The sequence below is a fragment of the Marmota flaviventris genome, chromosome 15 (assembly GCF_047511675.1).
Source record: "Marmota flaviventris isolate mMarFla1 chromosome 15, mMarFla1.hap1, whole genome shotgun sequence".
NCBI classification, from domain to species: domain Eukaryota; kingdom Metazoa; phylum Chordata; class Mammalia; order Rodentia; family Sciuridae; genus Marmota; species Marmota flaviventris.
In genome coordinates this window covers 1,319,702-1,333,644 of record NC_092512.1, presented here as the reverse complement: position 1 = coordinate 1,333,644, position 13,943 = coordinate 1,319,702, and the positions used below count along the sequence as shown (strand labels likewise).

The following is a 13,943-nucleotide window of genomic DNA, read 5'->3' as shown; positions in this document are numbered from 1 at the left end:
GAAGCTCAGCGGGGAACAGGATGCAGGAGTGCTCTGTTTTCCCCACGCTGCTCAGAGCACTCTGCACTTCAGAAGCCAGCCAGCAGCTCTGGCCCTAGTGTCCATGCAGGGCAGCCCAGGGACACACACCACTGGCCATAGTTTCCCTGTCAAATACCTCATTCTGCAGGCATCAGATGAGTCCAGTGGAGGGACATTCCGCACACCTGGTCTCTACTCTGAACGTGTGCATGTAGCAAGACTACACACGGCCTCAGAGGCCCCTCCTGCTTGGAGGCTGATGTCAGCCAGAGACATGCCCTCACATGCGAGCACAAGGGGCACACAGGCTCCAAACGGTTCAACAAAGAGATTGGGACAAATGGCAACAACTGGTAAATTCAGGTAAAGTACATGTGGAAATTATATGAGATATTTTTGCAACTTTTATGCAAGTGTAGAAGTAGATCAAAATACAAAGTAATCTAAAGATATTAAATGCAAGACTAGTTAGGAGAGGGAAGGAGAATGAACCCAGGAACCACAGGGCGACACTCCTCTCTCCTACTAACACAAAGTGAGGAGAGAGGCAGCCTGCAGTTCCCTTGGGCCGGAAGCCAAAGAGCAGGTCAGCTTCAGGCATGTGGCAGCCCTGGGCCAGCATCATCCACCTGCCCAGACACAGCGCCACGGCCTCTCAGACCTGTCAGAAGCAGTTGTCTACAGGCTGAGGTCTTAATAGGCCTAGGGTGGGCAGGGCAGACACTGTGCTGTAGTCAGCAGGGCTCTGGGCACTCAGTGGCCAGATCAAGCCTGGACTCAGATGTTATGCCTGCCAGCTGACCATCCCACAAGGGGAGCTGGAACAGGGAAGCTGGCCTACCATGTCCAGGGCCACTCAGTCACTCTAGAACCTCACACTTGCCCTCCAAGGCCAGCTCCCTCTGCTCGAGGTCCCGTGAAGCCTCTGTGTAGGCACTTGCCTGGCCTCCTGTGTGGGCTCCTTGGCGTCTCCCAGCATGGGGCATGGCCACTTCCTGTGCCAGGGAGCCCCAACTATGCACATGGCTGCTCACTCACTGACAGGGGCCACAGCTACCAAGAGGCCCTGAGAGCAGTCTCCAGGCCCTGCTGTACCTCTCAGCCCAGGGATGGTGATCTGCCGTGTTACAGCGTCCAGTCAGGCAGGGCCCTGAGTCAGGAGCAGGCCTCAAACAGCACCAGTGAGTGAAAGAACTACTGGATGAGCAAAGGAACAAAGCAGGAGCCCTGGACCCTGGCCAGGGGAAACAGTGCCTCTGACCGAGGCCCTGGGCAGCGAGGCATCGTCTCCCAAGAAGCCAGGCCCTGCTTACTGCCAGGTTCTGACCCAAGTTGCAAAGGCTCTGACTGGAACCTCTGTGCCCCTCAAATTGGTACTTGAGGGCATGTCTCTGTGGCTGAGCATCAACCTTTAGGCAGAAGGGGATGCCAAGGCCTTGCCTGGTCTTGCCATGCTCACGTGCCTAGAGTGGAAGCCAGATATGGTGCAGAATGTTCCTCCACTGGGCTTCTCTGATGTCTCCAGGCAAGTGAAATACAAGGGTGACCTAGTTAAAAACCTCAGCCCCCACAAGAGCCCCTCTATGCTGACCATTTGGAGGCCTGGCTCTCCCAGAATCTGCAGTACCAAACACTGCATCCTTTCCTCTTGGCCTTGAAGAAGTACTTCAGATTGCTTATATCCAGACCTCCTGGCCTAGGACAATGGCTGTGGGGTGTCTTGACTTGTGTCTTTAATGCTGATACTGAGGTGAGGAAAGGGGGTCAGGGAGGTTGTGGTGGCTCCTAGGTCTCGAGGAGTACCAGGCACCCAAAATGGACAGCAATGCTCCTAACCATGTTCTTGCCACATGTGGCACCATACTCCTGGATGGAGGTCCCCTGTTGTCCTGCCATCGCTACCCAGGCCTATTGATACCCCATAGTTCATGGGGACTAGGAAATGGAGCTGGTCTAGGACAACCCTGTAAGAGTGACAGGCACAGTGGAGGATCTGGAACAGGGCTTCCTGGGACCAGGGGATAGAGAAGGAAGGCTGAAGGGCAGAGCCATGGTTTATACGCAAGCCCCAGAGACTCTCGTGAGAAGCCCCTTGACCTGCTCACACCATGCAGGTCTGCCTTCTTGGGGACCCTACCGGTCGGGGCCCCCACTAAGCCCAAAGTTGCTGTGAGTGCTGAGGGACTTGGAAGAGAAGCTCCAGGCCTCAGGAGAAGCCTCAGGAGAACCGGGTGTCCTGGGTTCCAGGATGAAGGCAGCAGTCCATGCAGTCTACCGCCTAGGACGCGTTTGCCTAAGCTGGCTCCCAGCACTCCAAACCTACAAGGGGAGGACCGGTGGGGAAGAGCTTCCTGTGACACTCCACGGGGGCTTCCCCTGGCAATGTGCTCACACAACAGAGACCACCCAGCAGCAGCTTCCCTGAGGACCCTGGAAAGCAGGCATGGAGCAGCCCAGCCCAGGGGCTCTTTCCTGAGGAGTTAGGCATGGAGCCAGGCAGCTACACGAGGCACCATGATCCTATACAGCCCCTCTGCTGAGACCAGCAGGAAAGCCCTGCCCAGCCGAGGAAGCACTCTTGGCAGGGCGGAGGGTCCAGGCCAGGCCACCCCTTCTCACAACACAAAACCAGGACAGCCCTGGCTGCAGGTCTGGCAGAGCTTTCTGGGTCACAGCTGCCCTTGGCCCTTGTAGGCTGGCCCTGAAGCAGGCCTTCTGGACCAGTACCGGTGCTGGCACTCAACACAAAAGCAGTGGAAAGGGCTCCTTCCCTGAGACAGAGACACTTTCATTTTTAATAGAACCAATCCAAAACTCTGCTACTCCATTAACCCAAACCAGAAATGTCGATCCCATTATTCTAAGCATTTCACAGGCATGCGGCACTGTCTTCAGCCCCAGGGTCCTTTAGACTGTTCGTATGAACTACTCACAAGCACAGCCACTGTGGGGCCCTGGGCCACTACCCAGGTGCTTGGGGACTGGACTGAACCAGGCATGGCTGACAGCAGCCCTTCAACACCCCCTACCTCCAGGGGTTAGGGTTGGGCGAAGGTCCAAAGCATCCTGGGCTCCATGTCCAGGGAAAAGTTGGGGGAACAGGCAACTCACCCCCTAGGAGCAAACCCTGGAGATGTCCACAGGTGGCTCTGAGGTGTGTCCAGAGTAATGCTACTATCTTGGCAGCTGCTTCTCACCTACCCTAATACCCCCCTGGCCAGCCCGTGGGACTGCCTTTCACATAAACCCAACCCCTCCACGTCTCATCACCAGATGTCAGCAAACATTCTGGGTCCTTCGCCAAGCCTACAGGAAGGCCCTACTGGCATAGACTGTGCTGCCTTTGCCCCATCCATGTGGGCCCTGCCTCCAGAGGAACCTTCTGTGAGCCTGCCACCCCAAATCCACCCATCTTGGACAGGTCTCAGGGTCTCTCCAGCAGAGGCTGTTCCTGAAACCACCTGCTTCCTGACTGCCTTCCCCCCAGGACCTGCTGTCTAGGTCCCTGCAGATCCCTGCAAGCCACTAAACCTATATTTCTGCCACCCTTAGTGTCTGGGGCCATTCCCAGCTAGCCTGTAACAGGGTCCCAGCCTGGGCTGAGCCAAGCAGGGCTCTAAACACTGTCAGGGACCAGAGGGTGAAGGCACGAGGCAGGCCTGCCAAGGCAGTGCAGACCCAGGGAGGACTGTGAGGGAAGCAGTCCTGGAGGAGGGAGCACCGGTCTTGTGAGGGTCACCCCAGGCTCCTCGCACAAACACACCCTTTGGGCCCGTCAGGAGGCTGTGGAATCTCAGCTCCAGTTGGTCTTGGCAGGGCACACCTTGGCATGGACTGAATGTTTGTACCCCTTAAAGTCCCTATGTTGAAGCCCTAGCCCCAGAGAGCATGCCTCACAGCTTCTCCCTCCTCTCCTTCCTCTTCCTTTCCCTTTCTCTCCTTGCCTGTGACAACGACAGAAGTCCCCCAGTAAACCAGAATAGGCCCTCACCAGATACTGAATCTGTGGGCACTCTGATCTCAGACTGCCAGCTTTCTGAGCCTCGAGAGGTGAATGCCTGCTGTTAAGTGGGCAGCTGGTGATGCTGCCAGGGCCGCCATGTACCAGGGAGCAGGCAGGAGGCAGAGCGGTGCAGTGGCTGGTGGCTGGGCTGTGTGGGCAAACCCCTCATTAAGGAGACACACAGAGGGGAGCACACAGGAGCCAGGACTACCGCGGCAGGGATGCCTCCCGTCGCCAGCCTGAATCCTCTTTAATGAGACGTCACTTCGGAGAAGTGTTTCAGAGCCTTTCAAAATCTTGGCCTAAACCTCGTCAAACTGCACAGAGATTACTTAAGATTTACTGCTCAGACACAAAATAAAATAAAATAAGGCAGCCCAGCCAGCAAGAGCCTGTGACAGGACCATTTGTAGTCGGATGGAAAAGCCTCCGATTCATCTGCTTAAGCACAGCAGCTCCTGTTTATTTCGCACTTTCATGTCAAACGAATTTAGAGAGAGAAAAAAAGTGACAGGCAGTTTAGGGATATAAGTCACATTTCAGCTTCAGTTCAGATTAATGGACTTGCTGGGAGCTGGCGACGACACAGCAAATCCACACATCTCAGAACAACAGAAAACTGACTCGTGGATGTGAGCCCCAGTCCTGGGAGGGCTCGGGAGGGACCCTCTGCTGGCCTCCTGCCTGTGCACCTCGGATCCCAGGCCTGCACACAGACACGCTCGGAGCCCCTGGGCTGGTTCTGGGTCTGGCTCCCCGGGGACAGGCCCTGTGCCCAGGCAGCAGTGTGATTCAGTCCTCAGGACTGCCACAGGAAGACGGGGGAGTGCAGGGCAGCCTGTGCTGTGGGTTCCCAGGGACTGGGCCTGAGCAACAGCTCTGTCCTGCTGAACCTGTCCAGTCTAGTTCCCCAGGCAGGAGACGGGCACCTCATTCCACAGAGCCACCTGATCCTACACAGCAGCCTCCTAGGGCTGGGTGGCAATGGCCTACACTGCTCCCATCATCACCTGTCCCTACACCCGAGCAGCCCCAAGGCCAGACGTCTGCAGGACAGGATGGACGTTAAACCACCGACACTGCCTCTCAAAGGCAGAGTCCCTTTTGCCCTCTCTCTCTCTGTCCCTGGCTTATACATGCTTGTCCGGCCAGGGCAAATGGCCTCAGTGGGCACATCGATCCTCAGAGGTACTGGCTGGCAGCACCCAGAAGACCTAAGGGCTCTGCTCAGCAGCCTCTGGCCTCCTGTCTGGACAGGGACAAACACTGACTAGCTGAGACAATCTAAGGCCACCAGCTGACTCCCAGATGACCTTCTGTGCCCCTGTTGCTCCATGTCCAGTGCAGAGAGCACTAGTGGTGGGAGGGAGCTGCCCATCCCTTCCTGTAAGCATGGCTGTCAACATGGCTCACAATGCCTGCCACCTTTCTAAGGTGCCGAGAGCAAATGCCTCACAGGGCAAAAGAGCGGGGGCAACAGCCGCAGTGGGCAGCTACGCCACCACCCATCTCAGGCCTTGGAGCTGCCACAGCGAGGGGAAGAAGAGCTTCTGCAACTTCCCCAAAGCAGTACAGATGAGCACCCTGTGTCCTCTCCCCAGAACAAGAGGAGCGCTGACAGCCCAGGGCACAAAGAGCTCCCCTTCCCAGCACAACAGTGAGGCCTGAAGAGGGGTCCTGAGGGCTCTGGCTGGTCCAGCAGACCCAGGGCGTCTCCCAGACCCCTCTCCAAGTTGTAAAAGCCTTGGCACTCAGCAGGGAACAGAAGGAAGGGAGGGGCACAGAAAGGCCCCAGGATAGGACCGGCAAGAGCTGCCATAGGCAGCAAGAGAGGAGTTCTGGGGGACCTGCCCAAGCTTCCCCATAAACTGTGCTGCCATTTCCCTGTCCCCTCCTCAATCAACAAAATTCCAGGCCCCCAAGGTTCAGTCCTTGTCCTGTGCTTTCCACCAGACCCAAGCCTGGAAAACCTCTCCAAGGAGGGCACGGACATGCCAAAGCCGAGGAGCAGGAGTTGTGTGGAGCCGAGGAGGCCTGCTCAGCACGTGGCCAACAGGCTGCTCGCCAGGCAGCAGCCCCAAGGACTCTGAGGCCCCATCTGACTCCACACAGGTGCCCATGGCCACTGCACTTAACCACCTGCCATCCCCTCACAAGGGCAGAACAAGAAACTGAGGCTCCAGGTGGAAAGAGGCTTGCCCATGGTAACTCAGCCCATCGTGGGATGGCAGATTCCCCTTCCCTCTCGAGTGAGCAAATCTGCAACACAGTGAGTGTCTGCCAGGGGTGAGCAGGGGCCACCCCACACTTGAGCTAGCACCTGGCCACTGGGCCACCCTGCCTCACTTCCCACCTGTGTCTACAGCCTGCCTCCCAGGGTGGGGGACCGAGCACGGGTAAGTAGAGTTCAGGTAGCCAGCCCTGCTTTCTTACCACTGCAGTAGCCTTTAGTCTGTGGTAGCCTGAGTCCCATCACTGGCCTAATCCCTCTCACTGCTCAGGGAGGGGCAGAGTAACTGCAGGGTCAAGGCCACAGTGAGGTGAACCTGCCAACCACATGCAGGTGGCCCTGGCTCTGATGGAGTGCAGGCAGTAGGAAGTCGGGCACCAGCTCAGCCACTGGACCCAGAGACAGGCTCTTTCTGCTACTTCAACAAGCCAGGCCCAGGCACATGCAGCCAACAGCAGGCCAGGCAGCTGGTTGACAGCCACACTGCTGAGCACGCAGCCACATCAGGGCATGATGACCTTGGGGAAAGAAGGCCCAGCCCACTGGCAACCCCTCTAGCTAGGCCTCCAGAGACCTGCATTCATCCTTCAGCTCAGCTCCCTTCCCCAACCCACCCCAGGCCCAGGGATCATAACCTCAAGGGTCCTGGATGTCTAACAAGGTGTTGGACAGAACCAGGGTGAGGCAGTCAGGAAAGAGAGAAAGGGCCTCTTCACACACCCTCCCAGGGGAGGCTCCACCCTGCTTCCATGTGCAGGAAGGGCACTGAGGCCAGGAGCCCACAGTCAGGCTACTGGACAAGGACTGAGGGACTTGAGCCATTCAAGGGCACGGTGCTCCCTGCCTCCTGCCCAGCCACACTCACAGCTGAGCCACTGCCTACTCTCTACCTTATGAGCTCAGTTCCGCAGAAGGTCTTGCAACTTACAGCTGACATGCATGGTGCAGGTGCACATGCAGCCCTTGGGCCGCACCAGCCACCTTCCTGCAGGACCTGCTCACCCACTAGGGCCTGGCCTCAGGTCTCTGAGGAAGGTCACCTCAGGCCCCTGACCATGCATGCCCCTGGGAGAAGAGGGGCATCAGGCCAAACGCCGATCACAGGAGGGGAGGTTCTCAGGAGCTGAAAACCCATAAATCTGAACCTCATTCACGATGATCTGGAGCTCTTATTAAGTAAATTAATTTAAGTTAATTTAGCTCGATCATGACTCCCGATCACAGTGATTTAGTGAGGGGGAAATTGCATTAGGAAAGGCCATGCTCACCAGATAGAGAAACGGAAGAAAATTAGATCCACTTAGCAATGTGAATTAATATGGAAATAGCAGGTGTAAATTTAACCTTATCGAGAGAGTAAAAATTATCTTCATAAATTTGTAGAAATAGCCCCCAAGATGCATATAAATCTATTTAAAACAAAAATATTACAAAAAGTGCAGTAAAATTAATTTAAAATATACTTCTAGCTATTGCCTCCAGAAAAGTCAGCAGCAGGGCCAAACCTAGTGTTGCCAGAAGGGAGGCCAGTAGGCCTCAGACAGAAAACTGGGTGGGCTGGCCTGCCACAGGCCCCAGACCCAGACAGGGCTCTGTCCACACAGCCTGGTGTATCCCCTGGGATTGGCCTCAGGCCTGGAATCCTTTGGGGAGCAGCAGGGGAAATGGCCAAGCAGCCACCATATAGAGGGTGGCAGGACCCTGCACGCATCACTTGGCCCAGTGGGCCTGCCCCACAGCATCTGGCCCCTCCATCCCCCCAGAGCTGGACTTGGCCACTGCCTGCTTCCCATCTCCCCACCACCCCTCCCCAGGCTGGAGGTGGGATGCTCCCACTGCAACAAAAGGAAGGGACTCTTGTGTCTTCCAGGGCCTGGCTTCTGGGGGCCCAGAAGTTGGGCCACCTCTATTAGTGGGTGGCAAGACCTCAACCAGAGGGAGGCCCCAAGAAGGCAGCACAGGCTCCTCTTTGGGGGCTGCCCGCCCCTGCCCCCACCCCCCCACAGCTTTTGGACACAGCAGCCGCAGCAGGTCAGCATGTGCTCCAGCTGGGGCGGGGCAAGGAGGAGCCACACAGCACTGCCCTCGACAATCGACACACTGGCAGCTTCCAGACAGGCTACTCAGGGCCTGGCCTCTCACCAGAAGTTTCTCTCTGAGAGATGACCAAGGGAAGACCATCATGGGGTCCCCAACTGTCTGGGCAGTGGCTGCTTCCATAGCACTGCACAGGAGGCCCCACCAGCTAACAGGCTTGCCAACAACAGGGGAGGGTGTGTGCACACGTGCACACGCACAAGCATAAGTGTCTTCGTGTGCGTGCAGTACACACAAGCTGGCCATATATCTGGTGCACAAATTGCTCAACAAACAGAAAAAACAGGCTGTTTGCCAGCCAACATGCTATACACCATGCAGCTCCCTGGGCGCACTCTGTTCCTGCACCCCTGGGACCCCACCTGCAGCCCTCAATGCCCAAACAGCCCAGGAGTCTGGGCCAGGTCCTCCTACCTGGATAGTGAGAGCCGCCTGGCTCGCCAGGAGGGTGAAGACAGGGTGAAGGGTGGGGCACTGAGAGGAGAAGCTGGCGTCTTCTTGACGATGCGGTAGCGAGTCTTGATCACCTTACTGGCGGGTGGAGTCCGCAAGGTGTGCATGCCGGCCACTACAGAGAAAAGTCAGGACACAGGTCAGCTTAGAGGAGGTCAGCAGGGGTCCTGGGGCCCAAGGCCGCCCTTGAGCTGGCCATCACATCTCCCACTGGCTCCAACCTGGTCCTACATGGCCCCATGGTCCCAGAGAGCCTGGCAGCCAAGGGTTCGGTGTGGCCTCCAGGAGACTGGGGCACAGACTCCACATATCCTCACAGTCACAGTCACCTGACAGGTAGGGTGAGAATGCTGAGTGACCGACTGCCTAGCCTAGGGGAAAGCAGAGAAGCCCAGCAAGCCAGGTAACAGCCCACAGGGGAGCGTCCCAGGTGAGCATCCATACAGGGAACCCCCAACCCCCCCCCCAGGCTCCAAACTCCAGGGCTGGTACAGGAGGCTGGGGCAGATGGCGCTCCCGCATTGTGGCCCCACACGTGGGAGGGGCCCCAGAGAGCTCACCTGCTCTCCAGGCACCTTGCCACCACCAGCCCAGGCAGATTTATGTACTTAATCACTGTTTTCATAACATTCTGCAGGGCGATATCCACAACAGCTTTTTTCTTGCTGAATGTTTCAGGCAATTAGCAAGGATCTGTTTTGCCTGAGTTCCTTTCCACTTGATAGCCAGCAATTTCTCCATAGCTTCAAGGAACGAGTCTAATTGCCCGACTTTCATAATGTACAGCTCTAACTGCCCAGATAATTAAAGCTTACACGGCCACCTCTCATGGCTGTCCCTCCAGCCCTGGGCACATGGCCCCAAGCGGGAGCCCCTGCCTGGTCTGCCTGGGTGGCCTTGGCTTCCTTCTAGTCTGTGCCCAGCTTCCCCTTGCCCTGGGGACCCTCACCTGCCCCCCCTCCCTGCTCTATATGCAGAGCAGCAGCTGCTACAGTTCCTCTGACCCCTTGCCCAGAGCTCTGCACCAGCACACCTCCCTCAGCCCAGACTCCTGAGGTGGCACCATGGCCATGCAGTCCTCAGGAAGAGCAGGGAGCAGATGAGCCCCGTGCCCAGTGTGCCCTCACCCATGCAGCCTGAAGTGCTTTTGCCCCTCCTCGTCCAGATGTTGGCAAAAGCCCCTCAGGGTCCCCCCAACTTCTACTGGGGTTGTAACCTCCACCAAGGCCTCCACTAGCCCACATGCTGGTGGGTCAGGCAGAGGGCAAGGCCACCCAGAGGGCAAAGCCACCCAGAGAGCCTGCCCCAGTGGCACAAGGGGAGGGAGTGTAGGCTGCACATTCCCAGCCTGGATCAGGGGGATGGTGGGGCCAGGTGGCCTGAGAGTGGTGGATATGGGGCCACTTCTAGTCCCCAGGATTGAAGGCACAAGCTAGAGGCAGCCGCCCACTGAGGGGAGGCCACAGCGACAACTGGATGCAGCCAGTTCCTTATGCCTGCCACCACGCCCGGCAACAGAAGCCCTCCACCTCCCCTCTCTCTGTCTGTCCCCCTTGCTGTCTCTTCCCTTCCCTGCCTGCGCCTCCCACCCCCCAAGCCTATGATGACAGTGACTCTGGGGTAGCAGGGGAAAAACAGGAACTTGGAATCCCCTGGTCCTCACTGAGAGACCAAAGCCAATGAATCTTTAGCTCTGAGCTAAACGTGCTTGGTACACCAGGGACAGCCTGGTATATAGTGGGTGTCAATAAATAAATGTTTGTTGAATTGAATTTTCAAGGTCTTACAAGCAAGGAGAGACCAACAAAAATCAATAATAGCTAGTTCCAACTAAGAGCTCAAGAACATGAGATTCCTTAAGTTATCAATAACCCCAAGCCGACCTCAGCCCCCATGAGACCAGCCCCAGGCTCCCTGCTTCTGTCTGAAAGAAGAGGGCAGCCTGCTCCAGCTCCTGCCTGTTTCTCTCTTCCCCCCACTCTCTTGTGTGGCATCTTGCCGGGGAGGGGGTACCCACCAGAACACAGCTTAGGGCTCCACCTGCCTGTTCCCCAACCCCAGGGTGCCCAGGTGTACAGGGAGGCATCAGGCCACCCACCTGCTGTTCTGCAGCCACCTCTGACTACATTCCATTCAGGCCTCCAAGGGCTGCCTACCTTACTGCTGGGACAGACCACAAAGCCAGGCACAGGCACACCCCTTGGTACCACACAGCCAGGCTCTAGCCCACTGGGGCCTGCGCTTCCCTCCTTTAGCCTGGGCCAGGGAGTCCCCAGACGTGGCCAGGCTCTGCTCCCAATCCCCAATGCACATCTTCACCTTATCCTGACCTCAGAGGTCAAAGTCCATTTTCTCCCCCTGGTCTGGCAGACACTACCTCCTCTAGGAAGCCCCTTGCCCCCTCTACCCAGAGGACACCACTCTGAATTCCAGAAGCTCGTCCCCAGATGGAACAGACAGGAGCAGGCAGCACCTGGATGGCAGCAAGGAGCTGAGGCTCTGGCCTGTCCTACCTGCTGGGCCCACCATCAGGTCAGACGTCTTCACTAACTTCCTGCGCTGACTCACTAGAGCCCAATGACCCTGCCAAGAAAATACAAGTAACAAAGCTGACCCCCTTTTAGAAAGTGGCCTCTAGTCACTGGTCAGGGTTGGGAGGTGTGCTTCCCACAAATCCTCACCTCTCCTGTGGTCCTGGAGGGCAGGCCTCCCATCGGAGTGGGACACACAGGGGAGGACACAACCCTCGCTGGCCCCACAGTGGAGCTACGTCCCCTACAGCCTGCCCAGCGGGGGACTTCGTCCTGCCCTTCCCAGATGGCAGTGTGAATGCACTCAGTGACCCTAGAGGACACAAGCTAAACAAATGGGCTGTGGGGTCGACCTGGGCCAGGCCCCAGAGGCAGGCAGGAGCCAGGACTCCTAAGACTTTGCCTGGTACACAGAGACTCCGGAAGCAGGCTGGGGCTGCCCCGTGGGCAGAAGGCAAAGCTGCAGGGCTGCTGGACAGCCCAGCTTGCAGACAGGAAGGGCCTCGCCCTCCTCCTCGAGGACACAGGCCGCCCACCCCTTGCTGGCTGAGGGTTTTGTGTAGATAATCATGTTATTTAGATAGGATGTTGGTTTAATTCCCTTCATTACAGACTCCCAGGGCTGTGATTTTTTTCTCTGCATGATGTATCCCCCACGGCACGCTTCACTCAAATCAAGCCCCTTGTGCCTTTATTGCCGCCAATGCCCGCTCCGCGTTATCAGGCCCACACACGCAGCCCTCTCCACCCGCCGTCCAGAGGTCACTTCTAATGACTAATCGATCTCATTAGCTTTCCTAATTAAAAACTTTACTACCGCAATGGAAGACAAACTACAGAAAAACTGCTGGCATCATATTTGAATGGGATATGAGCCCCATCTATCAGAAGGCTCCAGCTCCTGCCCACAGCACTGCCCAACTGCAGACTGCATCCTCCTCTCCCCTACTCCCAGGAAGGGCTGGGGGCCCGAAGGGGTAGCCTGAGGCACCCCAAAAGCTAGTTGTACAGGAGTACTTCATTCTTGGAGAACAGACGGGGAGGGAGGCCACTGGGCCCAGAGAGGTGGGACTGCACTGGGTAACAGGAGGGGACAGGAGCCCAGCAGTCAGATTCTACCCCATCACCCACTGCTCACAGTCTGCATGCAGGTACACTAACCTGGCTTTCCCTCCTCAGGTGGCTCCATCACAGATGGCGGAGTCCTTCAGACCAAGGTCACACTCTTTTTTTTTTCTTTTAATTTGTCACATATGACAACAGAATGCATCACAACTCACATTACACATATATAACACAATTTTTCATATTTCTGGTTGTATACAAAGTAGAGTCACATCCTTCGTGCCTTCATGCATGTACTTATAACCATCGCATTCCACCATCGCATTCCACCGTCTTTCCTACTCCCATGCCCCCTCCCTTCCCCTTCTCCCCTTTGCCCTATCTAGAGTTCATTTAATCCTCCCACCCACCACCCACCCCCTGCAGCATATTACAAATCAGCATCCTTAAATCAGAGAAATCATTCAGCATTTGTTTTTTGGGGAGTGGCTAACTTCAATTAGCATTATATTCTCCAGCTTCATCCACTTACCTGCAAATGCCAGGACTTTATTCTCTTTTAATGCTGAATAATATTCCAGTGTGTGGTGTGTGTGTGGGGGGGGGGTGGGTGTGTATACACACACACACACACACACACACACACACACACCCCACATTTTCTTTATCCATTCATCTACTGAAGGGCATCTAGGCTGGAAGGCCACACTCTTAATCTGCTTTAGTGCAGATGAGAGTTGAGAAACAGTTCAGATTTTTATGGAACCGCAAAGGGAAATAACTAGCTAAAGAAAATGAGTTGCTAATTTCACAACTGGTTAATGAATAAGATGAACCTGGAACTACTACTTTGTGCAAAGAACCATTGGAGGCTGATGGTGAACCCAAGAGAGAAGAGGTTGCCCCTCCTCCTCCACAAACCAGCCTAGGAGCTGAGGAAGCAGCAGCAGCTGTATCAAGAAGCACAACACAAGTTGGCGCTCAGGAAGAAGCTGCAGACCCAGCTTCCTGTGCAGCAACCCCTAGACCCCACTGACACCAGAGCCCCAGAAACAGGCAGGGGAGCAGGAGGCCTCTGTACTAAGGCGGCCCATGGGAAGACAGGAGGCGCTGTCCCCACTGCCCTGTTCTAGAAGCCCCTAGTCCCAGTTTGGGGATGAAAACAACTAGGAAATGGTCCCTGACTCACACCTGAGCACAGAATTTGCAGGGGTCAGCTACGAATCACCCATGCCAGTGGGCCAGGAAGATAGGGCCTCCAGGGAGAATATGACCTGCCCAAAGGGACCCTGGAAACCACATCAAGTTCCTAACAACAGGGGCCCTAGGGAGTAGGCCCATATGCAGGCAGAGTGGGCAGGGCAGGGGCAATCAGGTGCTAGCTTCTCAGGCCTCTGCAGTGTTGCCCAGGCTGAGGGCCTTTCCTGGGCTGAGGGCAGGCCACAGGGATAGCTGCTGGGCTCGGGCTTTCGGTCCGGTCAGGCTTCTGCCCCCAATCTGGTATGATTCAACTTTCTTTGTATATTGCCTAATCTGCTTTTTA

The 13,943-nt window shown here is 56.3% G+C and overlaps 1 protein-coding gene across 1 annotated transcript in view; it reads right to left on the bottom strand.

Annotated features, from left to right (window-relative positions):
• Nucleotides 1-13,943, bottom strand: part of Zc3h3 (zinc finger CCCH-type containing 3) — an 83,758-nt gene that overhangs the window by 43,446 nt on the left and 26,369 nt on the right. The window contains exon 4 of the mRNA XM_027948372.3: nt 8,766-8,919. Within this exon, the coding sequence (XP_027804173.2) occupies nt 8,766-8,919 (154 nt within the window). The remainder of the gene's footprint in view (nt 1-8,765; nt 8,920-13,943) is intronic.